The sequence below is a fragment of the Musa acuminata genome, chromosome BXJ3-9 (assembly GCF_036884655.1).
Source record: "Musa acuminata AAA Group cultivar baxijiao chromosome BXJ3-9, Cavendish_Baxijiao_AAA, whole genome shotgun sequence".
NCBI lineage: Eukaryota > Viridiplantae > Streptophyta > Magnoliopsida > Zingiberales > Musaceae > Musa > Musa acuminata.
The window spans coordinates 34,675,282-34,697,252 of NC_088357.1; the positions used below are offsets into that span (position 1 = coordinate 34,675,282).

A 21,971-nucleotide genomic window follows, 5' to 3' on the forward strand; every position below is an offset into this window, starting at 1 on the left:
AACTTGATGATGAAGCAAGCAAAAGAAACCAGAAAAAAAGAAGAATTCAGAACAAAATGGATGCAATGAAGAACATAATCACATTCCAGCAGCAGAAGTTAACAAACAATATATTGTTTCAGCTGTGAAACGAATACAGTATCTCACTCTTGCAAATCTTATAAGTAGCAAATGACCAGTGAAAACATATTCTGAAAAGATAAGTGGAGTTCTTTTTGGAGGGGGTTTCCCCTATATATTAGACAATAGAACTGTGGTTAGCCATCAAAAATACTCCATGAAACCCACCTTCCACTTATCATCATTTATCTACTACAGTTTGGGTTAGTCATTCACAAGAAGAGAAATTCTGCCTTCTCCACGCTCAAGCAAACTAGTACGGAGACTCAACAATCTGGTAAGGGATCATTGAGGTCTGGTATTATGATGAAATCCTTGTGGCCAGGAGACAGAGTGATGCATTGTTGACATAATCCTGGCAGTTGATCATCCTCAGGAGCCATGCAAACCCTTTCTGGTATATTCAGCGACTTCAAGTGCATCTGCAAGAATGATGTGGCAAATGGATGTATATGAGACCACTACTACTTGCAAACTCTTTTGACAGTGAGAATGAGAAGGTTAGAACCATACTTAATAGGTAAACTAAGTTGAGAACACTGTCAAAAAGACAAAAAATCACTATCAGAGCCTTTCAGTCGCAAGGCCTTAAATCCATTCATGAGCCCACAGCAATGATGGGTCATTTCTTGAGCCTCCAGAACAACATGATTGACGAGAAAATGGGCATTCATCATCTTTCAATTTATCAGTTCACTTCAATATGGAATATAAAGAAGAAAATTTCTACCTTGTCCTTTTTAAGAATGTGCTTATTTTCCTAGTTTACCTAAGTACTGCTTATGCAACTTCTTCAACAAAAATGCTTGAAGATGTGCAATCATTTGGATCAAACACTTCTGGCCCGATCTAAAATTTCAGGAAATACAATATCCAAGCATTCTATTTTCTTGTTTCTTTCAAATTGTCCATCGTGAGCAAGTAAGTAACGACCAACTTTTTGTAGCACAGAGAAACGACACAAACTCAGAACAGCTTAGCTACTGGCCCAAAAGCACGTGCTACTCTAGTTTTGGGCCATATTTTACATAATTGTTGTAAAGAGACATTTATACGAGAAATTGCAATATGATTATCACTTGCTTGTCACCCACTCAAGCATGAGCAAATGCATAGCCACAATAACAAACCATGGTGACAAAATAACTGTAAATCCAGTCCCAGAAAGAAAGTTCACTTAATTGCATAGGCAGTCATGATCCTCATATCTGGTAACCTAAGATTGGGTGTAAATTTCACAGACATCAAACTGAATTATCTTCACTGAAGATCATTCAACATAAAAGACAGCATGCTGTCGTTGAACCGGGTTGGCAACATATCATCTGATAAGCAGACAAACAAAGCTAATTATCACTAGTCATCACCAAATAGTATAAATATAGTCCTAATATGCCAACTATCCACTAAGGGCCAGACTAGCACTACTTCCATTTCTTTTATTCTTAATTACAAGAAAGTTATTCAAAAAATGATAGAAAAATCATGTATGAAACCTCATGTCTTTTCTTTTGGTAAGTGTTTCAGTTATTTTTTAACTTTTAGCATAATTTTTTGTATTTTCATGTCCTTTTAGCATTATAACTGATGGTGATGCCAATCTTCAAATGAGTTAAAGTTATGATCATTCAACATGTCAAACAAAAAAAGACCAAATGATGTATTATCTTTCTATTCTGTAAACACCAATAACAGAAGTGATGTCAGAAATAACTAAAGTGACCTCTCACAAAATGCTGAATGCCTTAGATGAACCCAAGTAGTGATTATGATTCGAGTATAACTCTTTACTAATCCGATTCTGCATCTCAGATGCATTTCAGAATTCAGATTCCTGGGATTTTGGATGAGTAACTGGATATTCTAGATTTACAAGAGATGGAACTGAGATGATAGACATTAATCAAACATAAGTAATACGAATAAGCAAATTGCTTAGCTAACGTGATATAAAATTTTTTCCTACAATCATCTCACCCAAAACCAGCTTAGGCCAACTAAAAATGAATTCATATATGAGTTATAATAATATAACAGTAGTGATTCTATGGTCTTAGTGCTATGAGACGATCTATACCATATATTGGAGCAAGACTTCTTTTTTTTTTAAATCTGCCTGTGTGCGACAAAAACATCTTGAAATAAGGATGAAATGCAAAAACATAAAATGGGAAATCAAGCAACCTGTTTGTTTGGGATCAATCTGTACACATGCTAGGATATTAATGAAATGCAACATGCACACAGAGTACAGTGTGGCTCTGCTGTGATACCCAGGTGGGATCCATTCAGCCTCACTGCATGTCGTATTGGGGTCAAAGTACACCATGGCATTGCTAGCGCCTCTTTTAGGACCCGTAGCATTGCTTGCAGTCAAAAGTATACCGTAGCACCTCAATCTTTTTATGTGCAGATATGGCTGCGTTACCTACAATTCCATGGCAAGTATCATAGGACTCGAAGCTATACAGAAATTAACTGCAGGCAGTTACAAATCCGCATATGCTTTTCTACAGCGTTCTAATATTTTTCACGTCTTTTTTCTTTCCAAAATTTTCCGTCTTTGGGTGGTCCACGGAGGTGGTGGCCCTGACCAGGTCCACTAAAGAACTTCTTACAGGCCGACAGGGCGACCACCTCGCACTTAACCGCGGTAGTCCACACCATCACTCATGGAACGATGTCAGGGATAGGAATCATGTGCAAAAGCAGATGCTTGGAGTGGTGGTCAAGCAAGAAGCCTGCAGTCTGCAGGTTTCCGGCGGATTAGATACCCGGTCAGTGTCCATCGTTGAACAGGTTGAACGTGGTTGGGAACAAGTCTTACTGGTCCGGCCAACCTGTCGCGGACTAGCCACAAACCAGTGAGGGAACCTTCTCAGAAGGCAGCAGCGTGACCGCAGTTGACAGGAAACCAGCAGCTGTGGAGCCCGCGTTGCCTGCCAATGAGAAGATATCCTTCCCTGTCGTGGCGTGGCGGAGACACAGGAACCACACCACAAGTCTACCAGTCGATGAACTGAGAGAAGAGAGAAAAGAGGCGCATGGGAAAGCGCCAAAAGAGGGACAAAGGCAGGGGCACGTGATGTTGGTGGTCACCTGCAGCTTGCGATTGTTGGCCCTCAGCTCCTCCACGGCTCTCCGCAGTTCTTCCATCTCCTGCACCATGTGTCACAAGAATTGGGTATCATATGCCCTACGGAGGAGGAACCAGGGTTTAAAAGATGAAAAAAGGAGTCACCTTATGAAGGTTCGCCTTCTCTTCCAATAGCGACCTCTCCACTGCCTGGAGCTCCGGTTTCGTCTAAACCCAAACACAAACCCCACGCCATTTAATATTTTACCAGTAATAAAAACCGTAAAAGAACAAATCCGACGCTTTCCGTACTGTTCGGAAAACCACGCCTTCTGATTGGGAGGAGCCACGGGGACCGAGTTTGACCATCCGCAGACCCAACGCTGCCTCCGATCACTAGGAAGGTCGGGGGTCGAAATGAGGGTTTTGGGGGCTTACCAGTTTCTTCGACGGGGGCCGCCGGATGGAGGCCGAGACCGGGATCGAGGAAACCGACGGCGTCCGTGGATTCCCAACAGCCTGCGAGAAAAGATCGACCACATAAAAAAGAGCAAGTCACGGAGAGCGTCCACGAACTATAGAGGAGAAAGATATCTCGACCGTTCGAATCGGATCCAAGGGGCGGGATGTAACTACATAATTACTTGGAAAAGATGAGGCAGTACTACCTACTGACTGCCACGGCACCGAATCACAGAATGCGCCGGCTAAAAAAATTATGTTGTCGTTTTACCAAAAAAAAAAAAAGCCAATCACAAGTCAGGTAATTTATTGGGTACGTGCGAACCGCGAGCGAAATCAACTGCTCTTTTTCTTTTTGACTAACCACCTCAACAGGACGTCTCATCATCAAACGTATGCTTTTGTTTTTGAACTCATTTTGTGGGCACGCCCGTCCGCTGCCCCCAACGAAAAGAGAGCTCGAGCCGAGGTGGGCCCCTTCAATTCCTCGAATCACAAATCAACACATCGAAGTCCTGCTCCCATTCATTGAATTCTTGGAAGAAAAATCCTCAAAGAACCGACGCTCGAAAGGGAAGCTTTTCTCCAATCGATTGAATCCCTCGTTAAAAGGAAAAGGAAGAGTAACATAAGATGAAGGGAAGATGATGGAATCAGGAAAGGGCGTAAAGGAAAAGACAAGAGTGGTGGGAAAAATAGCAGGGCCATCGGAGTCTATTCCAGTTCGATCTGCGGGGTATCCTCGTCACACGGTAAAAGCAAAAGAGGTAAACCAGCAGCGGAAAAGACGGGGAAGGGGTCACCTTAGTGAGGCGGCGGTCTTCTGGCGTCTCGACGGCGAGACTCCCGGTCTCGCCGCCGCCGCTCCCCGACGCGCTGCTGTATCCCTCGAGGGGCGACTGCGGGCTTGCCCTCCTCTGTCCCTTCCTCTTCTCCACCGCCACCGTAACCCCCTCATCCTCCTCCTCCCCAATCGTCCGCGTGGCTGTTCGCGGGAACCTCGCCACCCGCGACCTCTTCCTTCCCCACCCCAGAAATGCCGGAGTCGCGGATGTCGACGGCTTCTCGTCGCCCTCCGTCTCCAAACCAAGGCGGCTCCGTCGGCCAAAGCCGAGGATGACGGCCGCCACGAGATGCGGATCGAGGAAGGCGTTGCGGACCCACTCGTCGGGATCGTCGTCGGCAGCCGTGGATACGGCCATGGGAGACCGAAGAAACCCCAACGAATTGTGGAGGAGGAACGGAAGACGAGAGCTAGTGTTGGTTGGGGATGGGAAGCTCCGACACGAGAGAGAGGTGGTGGACAGAGGACCGCAAGCGCTGTGCGCTAAGACTATATATATAATATATTAAAGGCATTAAATATAATAATAGTCGGGGTGAGGTTGACCGAGGTAACTAAATGAGCCGGTCAAAATCAATCATCCAATGAGTTGTACCGGTTTAGTCGGTTCGCTCAGTTTTTTTTTTTTTTTACGTCACTGTTTGTTCAATTAAATCTTTAAAAATAAAAAATTAATATTAAATTTTATTTTATTCTCTCAGATATGACGTATTTTATTCAAATCAAAAATATATATAAGAGCAGCAAGTACTCCATCGGCAGTCTATAGAGTTTGGAGTCGGAAATCACGGAAAAGGATAGTAAGAGTGGCCATCACCTACGACCTACACATAACACGAGAGTGATAGCCAGGTGGATCAGCTGAGCTACCTCCCCCTCAACTACCACCTTCTTTTGGTTGGATGCATGGAGTGACAGAGACCGGAGTTGGTCGAAGTCTAACACCGATGATATATATATATATATATATATATATATATATATATATATATATATATATATGGTTTAAGAAAATATTTATATGCTATATTCGAATTTATAGAGGTGAAAAAAAAGGGCATGAGGAATTTTGAAGGAATATATATAATTTGACTGTAGGGATAGGAGTAGAATCTGGTGGGCTGTATGTAAAATTTTGCCTAAATATTGGAACATTGAACATGACAATTCAACAATAACATTGAGTATAACAATATGGAACAATAATTCAACGAAGATGATTATACTACACTGTAATTTTGACTATTACCATGCTTTATATGATCCAATCGAATACTTTCGAGACCAATATCAATCTTGCGATGCAATCAGCTTGAATGAGAGTGGTTCCATAATAAAAAATAACCTTAACAGGAGGGAAAACAATGTTTTCCCGTACCAATTTGGTTGGACTCCCATCAAATCGACCAACATGAAAGGAAGCCGATAAAATAAACTATTCTAAAACATGAGGTTTTCTGCACAAATCACTTAAAAATAATACTTTTAATTTTAATAAAAATATATTTTTTGAATATTTATCAAAATTTTTTCACCTGTTATAGTTCTTTGGTCTATCATAATATTTTTGACCTGTTACAGTGTTTTCATTACCATAACAAAAATACTATAAGATCTACTTGAAAATACTATAAATAATTTAAGTAAACTTTTAACCTTAATCAAACTAATTATAAATTTAAAAAGATAACATTATAATGGTTACGAATAATAATAATCAAACAGATATGATATGATATCATTTATAATATTTTTTAATAAGTTATAATATTTTTAGTATATCAATAAAGTATCATAAATATTATTAAAAAATACTATAAATGAAGTCAAATAAAAATATGATAATAATTAAAAACTAGTAAAAAAATGGACGAACAAATTTGGTAAGAAAATTTGAGGAGTATTTTAGATATTTTATAAATTAGAAGTATTATTGGGAAAAAGCAAAAGAAGGGTAGTTTTGAAAAAAAATTAAAGCATAAATATTTTCTTGAGAAATTGCCCATAATTTTGTTAAAAATAAGAAAAAAAAAAAAAGTTCATGATGGATGGTTATTGTAATAAATAAATGAGCTCATCTCTCTCCCTCTCTCTTCCCCTCGACAGACCTCTTATTCCTCCGTCTCCATCGTGGATCTCGTCCTCCGGAGATCTCTTCACGGTCTTCCAAGGTAATTGCTGGTCCCTTGCACGTTTATTTTTTGGATTTCTTTTCGGCCTTTGATTGGTTTGAAGCTGGATTCCCCCGGGCTTGGTTCGTCTTCCCGATCTGGATAGCGTTCCGGTTTTGATTTGTTACCGTTTTGACTTCCTTGATTCCGGCATTGTGGTGCTACGAGGGTTGGAATTTGGTGCTCAAGGGTTGGGAAGAAGGAAGAGTCCCGTCTCTTCTGTGGCACGCTCGGCGTTGGTCGAATCCGTTTTGAGAACTTTGTATTTGATCTACGAGGCATTACTTGTTCGGAATGCGATTTGAGGTTGAGGTACGGCAGCTGGGAAACTCACTAGCAGATCTATCCACCGAAGCTTATAGGATCGTCTGTCGGATTGGTTAGGGGTTGACATTTTATGGAATTTTGCGGGCTCTTAAGATCGTACGTTACAGGAGGAGGAAAAAAGAATATGCGATCTGGAGAGCTCGCGAGCCCGGACGAATCGTGGGAAGAACGGAGAGACAGAATAATATTCGTTCATATGTCCCTTCTTTTATTCTTATATCTTATTATTGTTATTTTTACTTTAGGGTCAATGAAATACAAAATGGAGTTTTATTACCTACAGCTTGAGGTTAGTTGTACCAATTTGTAGATGGGGCATTGTAATTTATAAGCAATGGGAATGCTACCTTCATCTTTAGGGGACGGCCTTTTTGACTGCCACATAGTAGATTAAAAGAAAATAAAATTGTGAGGCAGGTTGGTTATATATTGATTTATAGTTGTGATTATTTTATTTTTTAAACAATATTCACAATTTATTTTGTAATATTTTTGAGATTTATGGAGGCCAACTGTAATTTGGGTTCACTTCCTCCATGGAAAGGTAACTATTTTGGTTATATGACATGGAATGCATTTACTTTGCAGTTGGGTAATCCAGTAGATAACTCCTACAAGCTTCTCTGCAACTTGGCTCGTGGTTGATGCTTCCAGGTGCAAATCTTATGGTTGAGTCTGATGATGAAGTAATAGTCATGGTTAGACTGTTCTAATGAGAAGAAGAAGATGAAAGTACCACATCTGGGCAATGGGAACACATATATTGTGCCACCACAACGCAACAGGCCCATTGCAAGGCCGCCTCGATGGATAATTATCCTGCTATGTTTGGTATCTGTCTGCTTGATTGGGGCATACATATATCCACCTGGGCAGTATCCGGCTTGCTACTTTTTTTCTTCAAGTGTTTGCAGCCCTATTAAGTACTGGTTGCCTCCTATAGCACGGGAACTTACTGATGATGAGTTTGCCTCTCGTGTTGTCATCAAAAACATTCTTTCCATGCCACTAGTTTGGCCAAAGCATCCCAAAATTGCTTTCATGTTCTTGACTCCAGGATCATTGCCCTTCGAAAAACTCTGGGAGACATTTTTTCTGGTAAAGTTGTAGCCCATAGTTTTTCTATATAGTTTGTGCCTCTCCTTTTCATGTGTTGAAGTGGTTCAATTATTTCTTTTTGCAAGGAATAGAATGAATACTTTATCTTTGTTATCCATTATGGAGTACATGTGTGATATTTCCAACTTTGGTGATGTATATATGAAATTAGAGTTGTTGGCAGGTATACGTTCCACTTTGCCCTAAAATGAGATTGCATATGTGAAATTTATCTAGTAGAAGCATCACAAAACAATAAGAGATGATTTCCGAATATATGTGATCAATTGTCGTGTCTGCTTGGGACATTCTTTTGTATAACACCAGCTATTTGCTCTATATAATTCTTGTATGATTCAAACTGGTATCCTGGCCATATACAATTGGTCAAAACCCATGCTTCATATTTCTATTCAGACCTAGTTGACATGAAAATAAATGTGATCCGCGAACTGCTACTATAGGAAGCAGTTCACAATCTGATACTGGTTAAATACTGCAGGGCCATGAAGGGAGATTTTCCATCTATATACATGCATCACGAGAGAAGCCAGTGCACGTGAGTCCATTATTTGTTGACCGGGACATAAGGAGTGCTAAGGTACTCGCAATAATCTCTTCTTGTAGACCAACTTGTTGAATGTTTTTGTTAATCCCATTCCTCGCATTACAAAATGATATCAAACAGGACATAGAGAGAGAAAAAAAATACAATCATATGGGATGTGTTGCATGTTTGTATGCTAAGTAGATCTCAGGTCATCAGATGCAGTACTTTCCTGACAGCAAAATGGTCATCATAATGACTGGAGTGCTAAATCTTGATGCTGTAATGTATGAAGTTCATAAACATGGCATATATGTCATGCTAGGAACTCAGAAGGATGTATGAAATTATGCATCAATTGTTACGACTACGTAAGTAATGGAATATCTTTTGACTACCATGTCACAATATAATGCCATATGTTAATTTTCATCTCTAGTTTCCTGAAAACAAGAATCTACTGCACCTGTCAAATATGGAGAAGGTGCTCGTTACATCTGTTGTGTTGCTGATAACTCCGCTACATTCTGTGACAAACTTGTGTGATTCTATTATCACAAGGCAATGTGAAGGACCTGGATCTGGTCTTGCTGACTGATTCTGTGGACCTACAGAGTTATCTTCTAATTAACAAATAGGAGCAGTAACAACTAAGACTGATAATCTTTGATATAAAATTTGGAACTTGAGAGATAATCCTATGAATCAACTTGAACAGATGGACGTGATCTATTAGTTGTTGAAATCTATAAACAAGAAAATGTACCAATTTTAGATATAATTTAGTTTTAGATCATTCTTTTGTGTTAATGTGTTGAAATTTTGTGGTCATTTTGTTAGCTTGAGTTAATGCTTATCAAGAACTAGTATTTGAACAAGCATTTTAAATTCAGGTTGTGTGGGGTAAGATATCTATGGTTGAGGCAGAAAAGAGATTACTGGCAAATGCACTCCAAGACCCTGATAATCAACATTTTGTCCTGCTTTCTGACAGGTGATTACATCATGTGAATCTTGAATTTATTTTTGGTTGTGCTTTTCTTCTGACAGAACTGTCTTTTCTTATAGTTGTGTTCCTCTACATAACTTTGATTATGTGTATAGCTATCTGATGGGAACAAATGTCAGCTATATTGACACGTAAGGCCTCTATCTACATTTGCCAAAGACGTCACCATTATTTTCGTCTTATCATCAAATTTTGTTAAATTGTTCGACTATTACAGATTTTGGGATCCTGGCCCACATGGTAATGCCAGGTATACTGAGCATATGTTGCCAGAGATTGAAGAAAAGGACTTTAGGAAGGGTTCACAGGTAAACTTATTTCTTAATTTTTAATAAAGATTTTATTTACAAAACTGAAGAAGCGGTAAGGTGCAAGAAAGGATAGATTGATTTACATCAAACTAATGTGGAGAAAGTGGACAATTTTGCAAACTCTTCTGAAGAGCAGCAAAAGATGACAACCTTAAAAAGCAAAGAATTTATATGTGTCAAACTACTCTAGCCCAATACTATTCACTTCACACCTGGAGTCATCCTAGTAATTATATGTTATGTTGTTGTATAAATTATCTGATCTTAACTGGATTAGCTTCATACCAAAAGTATGAGTACTTTGTTCTGAATTTTAATGTCAGAAAATACCACACTTCTGTGGTGCCAATGAGAGGCTACTTGTTGTGGCAAGTGTGTGCTGGCTTCTCCTCTTTTAGGCACAAGGCTTGCATGAATTGGAAGGGACTTATACTTAACAAATCTTGTCAGTAGATCCCTTTGGATGTGCATACCTTTGAAACTGACATCCTTGATTTCCAGTAAGAAAGTCCACCTCATTTTGCACTTCTATCATCTTGTATGCAAACTTATAGAAGCTAATAATATGTTAATAAGTATATTTTGATTAATATGAAGTAATATATGTCTAATAATGATTCTGAGGTTATGTTGGTCAATATGCTATATGGTCAGGGTATGTATTTTGAATTTATTAACAGCCAACAGAACTTTGATGGCTATGGAGCTAGTAATTAATAGGATAAGTTATGGCTTTGAGGTGAATTTTAGTGCCAGTTTGGGGGTACTAGATAGCAAAAGCTGAAGCAATTTTAGCTAATAATATAAAAGGAAAGAGAGCATAGTCTTCTGGAGTTAGCCTGGGGATGTGGTAGACTAGGTATGTCAAAGTCTCCCTCTGCAGCAGACAACCAAATAGAAAGAATGTTTTCCTTTTTTTTGCATGGGAAACCTAGTAGAAAGATCTTTAACACATGATATTTGAAAGCCTCTTTGTTCAATGAAGTATGTTAGCTGCTCATGGTGGGCATGGTTAAGAGGGTGATGGAGGCTGTTCATTGAACAAGGGCATGTTATAGAAGTGAAGGTTGTTTAATTCTGGTGGGTCAAAAAAATAAGGTGGTTGATGTCGGAAGACATATGAGAACTAGATGCTGGAGACTCTGAGACCTGATATCTTTTGGACATGATAACAGGTAGTGCAAACTCTTCTTGTTCATTCCTTGGTCCTCTGTTTATTTTTCTTAGGTCATCATAGATGAACCTTTTTCTTTTTCTTTTGCAGTTTATTATTTTTAAATCAAAATCTAAAATTTAAAGCAACATTTTAGAAAACAAGTGTCATGGTGACAGTTTGATAACCAGCTGGATTACTGGAATCAACCCAATACCACATTTGTAGAGAAACTGACTGGTTCAAATGGATCGTTTGGGTGGTCATATAACCCGAATGGTCCATTCTGGAAACACACTAATTGGATCAGCTGGTCTTCCTGGGTTCTGATAGCCTTTTTGCTACATTTTATAAAACCAATATGACATTACAGGAGAAACCAACCTCTTTGTCGTTTTTATTCTGTTCATAGGCCTTCAAATCTGAAGTATCATCAAGTCCATATTCAGGCAGAACTAATAGGTTTCTATCTGGCAAAAATATGTAGTTGCCTATTAAATCTCATATGATTAGGGTATGTGGATTTTAAGGGCAATTATTACCAGTTTCATGCATTCCTTTCAGTCTTTGACTTTTTGTTCTTGTGGATATTCAATAACATAACCAACCTTTTGTCATTGTTGTGTTATATGAAGATCTCTTTTTTAAAACAAATAGTTGCACATTTTTTTATCTTTTAAATTGCACGAGAACTCTTTTAATGATATAACATTTTATGCTTTTTCTGTATAGAAAAAAGATATATCTGCTTTCTTATGACATTGAATCTTATGCATATTACAGTGGTTCTCAATGAAGCGCCAGCATGCATTAATAGTTATGGCAGACAGCCTTTATTTCACAAAGTTCAAGCTTTATTGCAAGGTTAACAAATGCCTACATCTCTTGTTCTGTTTGTTTTTCATTTATCCCTTGTAGTTGTCGGATTGCTGATGAAGCAGCAATAGTTTAACTAAAAGATTATATATAGCAGTTTGATTTGTGTTCTTCAATCAAAGAAGTGGTCTCTATCAAGTCACTCGTAGCGTTTTGATTTTGGTTGTAATGAATCTTGGGAAACTCTTTTATTCCTCCATTTTCTTTAAGATCTAACACTCCAATGTTAGAAAAGATCTTCCACTACAACTCAATCAAGAAAAAGTTGGAGACCTCTCTCTCCAATATCACATACAGGATCACTAAAATATATCTGTCTTTATAGTTTCAAGTGGCTCAATTTACTCTGATCTTTCCTTTCTCTATTTATAATTAATAGAATGTACATAGCTTGCTACACAAAACCTCTTTTAAGAATGCATCACCAGTTTATATTTTTATTTTTCTCATCAACATGGGAAAGTTTGTTTGCTCTATCATGCACATATCAGATGGTTTTTTGACTTTTCACCTATCTGGGCTTGACATGGGATTTGGTCATGAGTGATTTATCATTTATACATGTATATGCAAAATATTAAGTCAGTAGTTGTACACTTCTGTAATTGCAGGCCCCTGGTACTCATTATGTTATACATATTTTTCTAATTGTTTTTCTTTTGGGATTTTGCAATATCAGATTCATGACAACCTTGTTTTGGGGTCCATTAATCATTGCTTTCAGAACTATGTTCTTCACATATATCATTCTCAATATCTGCAGAAGTTGAGTTTGAAAAAATGAAGCAGAGATTCATTCTGTGAAAAATGTGCTTACACTTATATTTTGAGTTTTTGACCATGACAGCCAGGTTTTGATGGACGTAATTGTTATGCTGATGAACACTATCTGCCGACTCTATTCACTGTGAGCAAATGATACCGTTTGTATTATTAGCCTGATAAGTTACATGATATCTGGTAATTTAGTTGCTGGTTTCCAAAGACTAATATATCTGTGACCCTCAGATGATTGACCCTAATGGCATTGCAAACTGGTCGGTGACACATGTGGATTGGTCTGAAGGAAAATGGCATCCAAAATCATACCGAGCTGAGGAAGTGACATACGAACTCCTGAAGAATATAACTGTATGCCTCCTCTTTTCTGAAGTAACATGTTTAAACTCGTAATGAAGCTTCTAAATCTGCTTTTGTTGATACTGTTCTTGGCAGTCTATTGACGAGAGTTACCACATCACAAGTGATGAGAAGGTCATACACTAAAATCTTTTTACATGCATGTTCCTTTTATTTCATAGTTCTCTTGTCATTACTCCCTCCAACTGTCATTTTGATCTGAAAAATATGTACACATGGGGTAGGGAAATTTAGCTCAGTCTTTTCATTTTGACAACAAAGTTTTAGAATTTAATTACCAGAGGTGACTATAAATTTATGTTTGCAGGTTAGTGTGATACAAATGTAACTTGGAACTCTGCCTTAGTATCAGGGACAAGATGTTGGCAAACACGTAGGACATTGTAATAAGTCATGTCAGTCAGATGCATGTGTGTACTAACCTAGGGCTGTGTCAATAGGTCATGTTGGGTTGATCTGCATACGCTATAACAAAACTCACAATCCCAAACCCATGTAATAATCATGTCAAAAGTTAAATACGAACCCAACCCACCTAATACATGTGTAACTCAACCCAACCAACTTAACGTGTTAAATTAAGAGGACAGTTAGAATGTCAAAAAGTTAAATACAAACCAACCCACCCAATACATGTGTAACTCAACCAAACCAACTTAACCCATTTAATTAAGAAAATAGTTAGAATCATATTGACTGCACAGTGAACCCCATCTCAACAAGATTTGGCCTGCCGAAACTCGACATGTATAATATAATCGACGCATATGACATTATTTGATATGTTCATTGTATATAAAAATGATATAATTAACTTGACTATCTAAAAATGGCATGTTTAACACATTAAACCTTTTTATTAATTGGGTCAAGTTCAATCAATCATGTCAAGTCTCTGAAGTACAAACTCAGTGCACTTACTAATTGGGTTAATCCTTTAAACCTGTATACAACTCAGAATTCTAGGCCTAATTGAAACTTGCTAATAGTTTGTGTTGGGTTATGTGTCAGGTCAAGAATTGAGAACTTGACTAACATCCATCTTATTACATGATGGAAAAGATGTAGCTTCTCAGTAACCTCTGTCATAATTGGTGAATGTAACTATTTTTATATTATTTCATGCAAATCGAGTTAGAAAGCTCAGAAGAATTGTACTTAAAAGTTAAAACATATACCTACAATGGATGCATTCAAATTTTTCTCCCACTTGATTTTGCTTAGGGAATAAAATCTTGGTCCAGTACCTATACTGGTCAACTATCGAACAGGTATTGTATGAGATCGGTCAGCATATTAAATGTCAGTATGGGTCAATACCAGTTGGTACCATTTGGACTGGAGAGAAAAAGACAAAGGAGAGGAGGCAAAAGCAAAGGAGGAGAAAACAGCATTGCAAACTGGTACAAGAAGGTGGCAGCGGCACATACTGGTAGGGGGAGGATGTGGCAATGCAGATGAGAGAAGGTGGCGACATGTATTGGTAACAGGAGGCGGCAATGCGTATGAAGAGGAGGCTGTGGTGATGCATTCGTAGGAGGAGGAGGCTATGCCAACACAAACAGGGAGGAAAAAAAAGAAGAGAGTGAATCTGTTGAAAGAAGAGAGAAAAGAAGATAAAAGAAAAAAAAAGAAGAGGCAGCTAGAACAAAAAGCTTATCAGGTAGTAAGCATTCTTTTCAAACAGACCACACAAAATTGCTCGGTCTTATATACTAGTCGACCATTAGACTAGTAAATGTTGGTCCATACCAACTGGGACATTTGAAATTTTAATTCATAGTTTTGATGTGTGGCTGAGTGCTAGATTATCTGAGTTGCAGCAGACTAGCAACTTGCTATATCAATAAAGCTACCTTCTTTGTTCCAGTCGATCAGGGAGTACAATGAATATACGAGGCACCTGAAATTTGCTAAGCAATAAGCATAATCTCTTTTCAATACATTGAACAACTGCAACTACCTCTTAAGTTAGTTGGAGTCATTTACATTTTCAGGTGATCTTTTTTTATGCATATGATTTCTAATGGACCAGCAAAGATTTTCTTCTTTCACATACCTAAAAAAGTTCATGCTATTTGTGTGATAAACTGATTTGTCTAATATATATACATATGTCCAGTACAAATTTCAATAGAACTAGTTATTAATTGTTAGCGTGAAATACATATTTTCAGTATGCTGTCCATGTTTTGCCTTGAAACATTGAAGTCGATATTAGTAATGGTTTCATGACTGTTGCAGAAAGTGGAGATGCTGACACCTTGTGTGTGGAACGGATCAAAGAGACCATGTTATTTGTTTGCCAGGAAATTTTTGCCCGAAGGCCTTGACAATTTGATGCAGTTATTCTCTAATTATGCAATTGTTTGAGTTGTCTACACAATTACAATTCTTTGGTGTAGTGTCTGCATTAGACCTTCCTCTGCTCATGATAAGTAATTTATTTGCAAGAATCTTTTCAAATTGTGAAACTACAAGCTCTTTCAATATTGATCCGAGCCTTGAAAAGGTGGAGATTGTTGGGAGCAATGGGAAGACACAATTTCTGAGTCTCTTGAGTAGGGTCGAGGTAGCTGCTATTGTATGGTACACTGTGCCCTGTAGTTCACTTCTCTTTGGTCATCTTCTTTTTCTTTTTTCATGGTGATTTTGATGTTGGGCAGCAAATTTTGTTAATCTATTCAACTATTATGAAGTAATCTTTTGTCCTTTTTTTCCCTGTAGTAGTTTTGGACCTCTTCCATCATATATTCTCCATATTGTTAAACATGCTTCTAATTTAAAATTTTGTTTTATTAAATCTATTTCGCTTGCTCTGTATTATTATCTCCTAAAGTGATTCCTTTCTTAGGCTTGCTTAATAAATATAAATGATAAATAAGTTACAGAAAACCCGAACCCGAGTGGACAGCAATAAATTGCTATTGTCTTTTTTTACCAAACTTCTTGTTGTAAAAGAGGCAGCTGAAGCAGGAAGCTTGATTCCCATCTTCTTCCGTGGAGGCAATGCCACACCCTCCTCTTTCAGATGAAGAGGATAACTGCACTTTTCGTTACATTCCTTTGCTCTTTCAGATGAAGAGGATAACCATGCTTGGTATATTATTTTTTGTGCTTTCTTTCATTTGTCATTGCGTTAACCACTCAGAGTTCATCTTTTACAAGTTTGATTTATTTTTATTTCTGTTGGCAGCCAGGAAATCCATAGTTGCAGGCTTTGGATCTTCTCTTCACTCCATGGAAGACCATTACGGTTAGTCAATGGTGTCTTGCTTTATAATTTTGATAATTTCATGCAATAAATGGTCAGCTTTTGGGTGAAGATCAGGTTCTATTGTAGCATCCGGAACATCCATGTCAAAAAGGTGTTCCACATCTTTGCACTTGGTACCATGTGGTTAACCCAGTGCAGTTTTGAAGTTATCTGCTATTCTCTCAGATTCAGAAGCACCATGGTCAAAGCAGTGATCCAAATTGCATTCTTTTATACAGGCCTATGATATCAGACCAAAGTTCATCTCAGGCAGTTTATCACGGACTGGATGGTAACGAGGAGACAAGTTTAAAGGACAGAGCAATCCCTTGAGAAGGAAATCGGAGAAATAAGGATTTAAGATATACTTCCTCAAGCTGGACTGTCTAAATTTTGTCAAACCAGAGTCATCAGGGAAGAAGCTCACTGGTTCGGTCTTTGTTGCAGGATACGGAAATATGCATTCCTGTCTGTCAACCAAGTAAAGATCCTAGCATCATAATTATAATGCAAACTCCACAATTCAGCCATCTGGTTGAGCTCTCTACAGACTTGTCGCCAATTCATTGGAGCTAAAGGAGTGTCAGCATGCTGTAGCAATTGGAGTGACAATTTTATTCTTCTCATTGTTTCTATGTCAGATAGTTCATATTTTGCACATATGCATCAGCTGTTCATATTCTTCTCATTGTTTCTATGTCAGATAGTTCATATTCTACAATAGCAGAAAAAGGGACAAACTTAGAATTATTGCCTTGTTTCTTTTTGAAAGATCTTGTTAGATTCAGATGTACCGGCTTTGAATTCAATGGTTTACTTTGGTAGATCGTGTAGTCTCTTGCTTCACATGCATGGGTCAAATCTAAGAAGACAAAGACATGAGAACTGAGAGTCAATGGAACAGATTCCAATGGACTTATTGCTTTAGATCTCATGTCCCTCCATCATCCAGGTTGGTAAGAAGTTTTGCTTTCACCTGTTGAAGAGTATCCTAAATCAAAATTAAATTTACTTGTTGTAATACATTTATAATGAAATAGGTTTCATGGTCATTGCGTTATTAGCTTAAAGCCAAGCATAAAAATCTTCAAACGAGTGCAGACAATTCACTGAGAAGCTCAAACTCAAGTTGAAGTCATCTTGGAATGCTGCACTTGAACAAGCAACTGTACTATCTTCCATTCAAGGCTTCTCATGAACAAGCAAATGTAGAATCTTTAGGCAGCATTACAATTGCATTCTTCTGATTTGGTCAGATTTAATTCTCTTGTGACTTACAGTCAATATATCAGAAGGAATAAGTCACCAAACTTTTGTTGTCGATGACTTGTCGATTTCTGCTTAGTCGATAGGATTATAATCTATAATCATTTGCATTACGTGAGGACTTAATTTCAAGTCAAATAAATTACAAAATTTTCTTATTTAAAACTTAATAACAAATATTTAAAGTGAGTAATCACCACAATTTCCTGCAGGAACAGTATGTTTTCTCAGCTTTAATTTTATTTTTTATAAAAAAAAAGGTTGGGATGTAAAGATGCAAAATAAAAAGGAAGTATGATTCCGCTACGAGCACTCGGCCCACCCCTCCTCGGCCACTCGGACCCGCTCGGCGAACCGGGCGATCCGTGACTCGGCGGCGAGGATGAGCCTCGCGGGTACACCGGAGCACGCTTCCAGCCGCCGTAGCGTCGCATCTGCGCCCCTCTCCGCCGGCGACGTCTCGTCCTTGCAGAGTTTGGTGGCGAACCAAAGAGCGGCCGCGAGTGCCACCCGTAGTGGCAGGGCCGCGGTCGCCTCCTCGCACGCGCAAACCACGCGCGCCGCCACTTCCATGCACGCCCGTCGACTGCGCAGCCCCATCCTCCTGCTCCAGCAGAGAAGGACCCCCGCCGCCCTCTTGTCCGCGTCCCTGCCCTGCCATTTCGCGGCAGCCCGACGCGGAGGGGCGGGCTTCGCCGCCCGATGTGCCGCCCTGGACTCGGAGGTGGAGAGGCAAGAACTTGAGGACGAGGAGATAGCGGAGTGGGAGGGGGAGGGATCGGGATCGCAGGAAGCGCAGAGTGGGCTGACCCGCTGCGGGGTGGCGCCGGAGACGTGACGGGCGGTGTCGAGAGAGCGGCACGCGTTGCAGGCGACCCGGCGGACGTGGCGTGCCACGAGGAAGTTGGCGCCGTGGACGGACGCGTCACAGGCCCAGCAGAGGAAGGCCGCGTCCGGCCCGCAGAAGACCGCCGCCTCGCCGTCGCAGAGCTCGCAGGCCGGGCGCTGCTTCATCTCCAAGTCTCCTGTTGGCGTCGATGAACGGCGTGATCTTTTTGCAGGGGAAAGCGGCGTTCGTTGCGGTGGTCGAGCTATCTCCGCCGAAGAGATGGCCTATATATATATATATATATATATATGTATATATATATATGTATATGTATATATATATATGTATATGTATATATATATATGTATATATATATATGTGTATATATATATATATACACATATATATATATATATACACACATATATATATATATACACACATATATATATATATATATATATATATATATATATATATGGCGAGAGAGAGAGAGGGGCCAAGAAAAAGGACGGAGGTTTTTTGGTCACATGATGGTCGTCGAGCCATTCCTATCCACATTACCTCGTTTCCCTCGAACTATGCATTTACTTTACCATATATAGTGGACTTTTTTTTTATAATCTTTCTCATATTCCACTAATTCCTTAATTAGTTTGAGTAAAATCAGTCTCTTGTTTGCGTTGACAGTTTTTTTTTTTTTTTACATTGAACAAAATACCTTCATTGGACTATAACAATGTAAAAGAAATATCCAATTTTCCACGTACTCCCCTGCGGTTGCGGGCTTCACGTGGGATCCCCATGGAGCCTGACGACGTGTGGCAGATAAGCGATCGCGTCCGTCAAGATGGAGTGAGCGAAGTGCTTTTTAGCGGTGATCAATATACAACCCAATGACCCCCAGCCGCTCCCGGTGAAGTATTGTCCACGACAGCAATTTATTGGCTTCAGATATCTTCCGGTAGAAGAAGGTTCCCCCCGTGCCCCATTAGCGTGGCAGGTACGCGCGGCTTCTTTCGTTTCAGTTGGCGTGATCGCCCTCGTAACGTCTTCAATTATTGATTTGCACGACGAAATTGGAGGGCAAAATAGACATTTGAGACGCTGAGGAACGCCGCACCGCAGCCACTAGTTCCCGCGATGACGTCACGGCGAGATGGGGGCGACGGAGATGCGTAGGCGCCACACCCTCGTACCACGTCTGCCAGAGGTAGCGGCTCGCGTGAAGAAGTGATCCTGGAGCGCTCCACGTGTGCCCCTGTCCTCTTCCACGACATAAATCCCAGCTTAGATCCGATTAAGATCCTTCGCTGGATGCCATTACTGCTGCCACTACTAATACGACTCTGTTCATACTCTGACGATGGTTTCAGAGAGAGAGAGAGAGAGAGAGAGAGAGAGAGAGAGATGCATCCATGTGTACAATCGATGAACACAAGGATTACAGAACCATTCCTCGCGGTGACGTTAGACCAAATAAAAGCGGTATGCTTGCAGCAGCTACAGCGACAGCAGAGCTGCTACGCAATTTGCTCAACCAACTACGCAATTTACTCAACTATGAGTACTCTAATGTCGCGTGACAGCGTGTGGTTGCTGGCTCCACTTCCTCTTATCAACTCCCAAGCAAGCAAAAGGAGAAACAAAAAGAATGGTCCATGGATGATTTACAACTCAGGTTCAATGTATTGCTCTGTGATTCCCTGACCGCTGCACTCATGCCTATTGGTATGCAAAGCAGTACTACCATCAAGTTTGGCCTCACATTCCTCATGCTTCCTCTCCCCGCTTACATTTGGACCGTGTCATTGTTCCATACTGTATTTGCTTTCGTGATGTCTCATGTCGAATGCCTCCCCAATCAGTCTGGATAGGTAGGCTCTCAATCTGTTTCAGAAACAGAACACCATGTAAATATAAGGACATGAAAAATATTGGGTTGAGTTGTTCCATTAACACACCCTGGTTGCGATTGATGAATGCTTTAGATGTGAAGATAAGCAGATGGTCTCGGAATTAGGACATGGAGAAGCAGAGCATTAGTTAAAGGACAGATTCTAACACGATGCAGTTGCTCAAGAAGAACAAAACATCACATGCATAAAACAGAGACTTTAAGACCCAAGCAAGACCAAGTTCTCCCCAATCAGATTAGAGATGGTTGCAGAATACAATGTACAATTTCTCCAGTTTCCTTCTCTCTCCCATTTTGGATGCTATCATCAAGATTATTCCCCTTCCTAATACGCCTTGTTGATGACTTAAATAGTTGCCTTTCCAGTATCCTGATCCAATAAATCTATAGTCTCTTCAAGCTCTTCTTCCTCGCATCCATCATCTTCTTATCCACTTGAGCTTTCACAGCAAGTCCGTCCTTCCTGTGAGCTGCTGATGCTCCAACAACAGGCTCTCCCGAGGGGACAACCCTAACAGCAATCTCATTGGTTGCCTGCAAAATGTAGATAACACATACATGACACTGGAAAAACTAATCAGCAGCTAAGCTATGCTAAGTGAATGCAAATGGAATCTTCAACATATAGTTTTTAAATTTATGCTAACCATTGTCAAAAGGGACCATGAATAGGAGCTGTCAATCAGGTTGTTGTTTGCTTGGGTACAGTTAAATGATTACACAGATTATGACAAGATCTCCAGAATAGTTGCTGCACCCAATTTGCAGAAATGGTTCAGCATCAGTTCATTATTCAGATGGACAGGATAGTATTGGCTATTGTTAATTGAGAAAACGGTGGCAGTCAGAATATCATGATAAAAATGTGCCAACCAGAAGGCAGCAACACAACTATCATAACTGTAAAAAGTATTTAACTTTAAAGTATGAAACACTTACAAAGGCATATCATCTGTCAGTATCTTAACAATAAATCATTGCTGGTGATCAATTGCCTCGTCTAAATGAAACCAAATTGGTGCCATAGTTTATGAAGAAACTTCTATATCTCTATTTACTGGAGTTGGAATGCACTTTTGATGACATCTTTAAAGGTCATAAACCAACCTATTCAAGCTTACAATTACAAAATCTAATAAGGCACAGAGAAGAGATTATAATTCATAAATCTGAATTACAAAATCTAATAAGATACAGAGATTATAAACTTCCAGTTTCCTCACCTCCCAAAGCTGATAACTATGATTAGGTTCTTTAATGTACGTACAACTTTGACTCCTTATATATTCTCTTCAAAAGATAAGAGGGTTAAAACAAATACAACTTAACAGTTCTACCATCTTCGAAAGTTGATAGCCATAAATAAGTTCTTCATTGTAGAACTCTCGACTCAATCCATATTCACTTTACAAGAGAGGAATTAAAGTTGACTAAAGAACACAGAAAACAATGTCATTCATTCATGTACTCTCATGTGCATCACAGATACACATTATGATCACAAAGTACAGTTAAAAGACATAACCAGAAGTCAGGTCAGGTATCAATCACAACATAGTTCAGAAATT

The 21,971-nt window shown here is 39.3% G+C and overlaps 3 protein-coding genes across 5 annotated transcripts; 1 reads left to right on the plus strand and 2 right to left on the minus strand.

The window, feature by feature from the left end:
• Positions 1-94: 94 nt before the first annotated feature.
• Positions 95-4,950, minus strand: LOC135648904 (uncharacterized). Its single transcript, XM_065166917.1, has 5 exons — positions 4,462-4,950; positions 3,635-3,715; positions 3,362-3,424; positions 3,220-3,279; positions 95-542 (listed from the first exon to the last, which is right to left on the minus strand). Exons 1-5 carry the CDS (start codon positions 4,858-4,860, stop codon positions 387-389), a joined length of 759 nt encoding a protein of 252 aa, XP_065022989.1. The 5' UTR covers positions 4,861-4,950; the 3' UTR covers positions 95-386.
• Positions 4,951-6,540: 1,590 nt separating this feature from the next.
• Positions 6,541-15,854, plus strand: LOC135586442 (glycosyltransferase BC10-like). 3 transcript variants are annotated; one of them, XM_065169333.1, is made up of 11 exons: positions 6,541-6,673; positions 7,589-8,098; positions 8,601-8,699; positions 9,539-9,639; positions 9,714-9,785; positions 9,872-9,962; positions 11,902-11,982; positions 12,842-12,901; positions 13,003-13,125; positions 13,210-13,248; positions 15,379-15,854. In XM_065169333.1, exons 2-11 carry the CDS (start codon positions 7,727-7,729, stop codon positions 15,505-15,507), a joined length of 1,167 nt encoding a protein of 388 aa, XP_065025405.1. In that variant the 5' UTR covers positions 6,541-6,673; positions 7,589-7,726; the 3' UTR covers positions 15,508-15,854. The 3 variants fall into 3 exon arrangements, with proteins under 3 accessions (XP_065025405.1, XP_065025403.1, XP_065025404.1); XM_065169331.1 differs by lacking the exon at positions 15,379-15,854 and adding an exon at positions 14,359-15,003; XM_065169332.1 differs by lacking the exon at positions 15,379-15,854 and adding an exon at positions 14,359-15,003 and having other exon boundaries at positions 6,588-6,673; positions 7,655-8,098.
• A 2,105-nt stretch (positions 15,855-17,959) lies between these two features.
• Positions 17,960-18,670, minus strand: LOC135649053 (B-box zinc finger protein 32-like). The gene has a single exon (XM_065167150.1). It carries the CDS (start codon positions 18,668-18,670, stop codon positions 17,960-17,962), a length of 711 nt encoding a protein of 236 aa, XP_065023222.1.
• Positions 18,671-21,971: the final 3,301 nt, after the last annotated feature.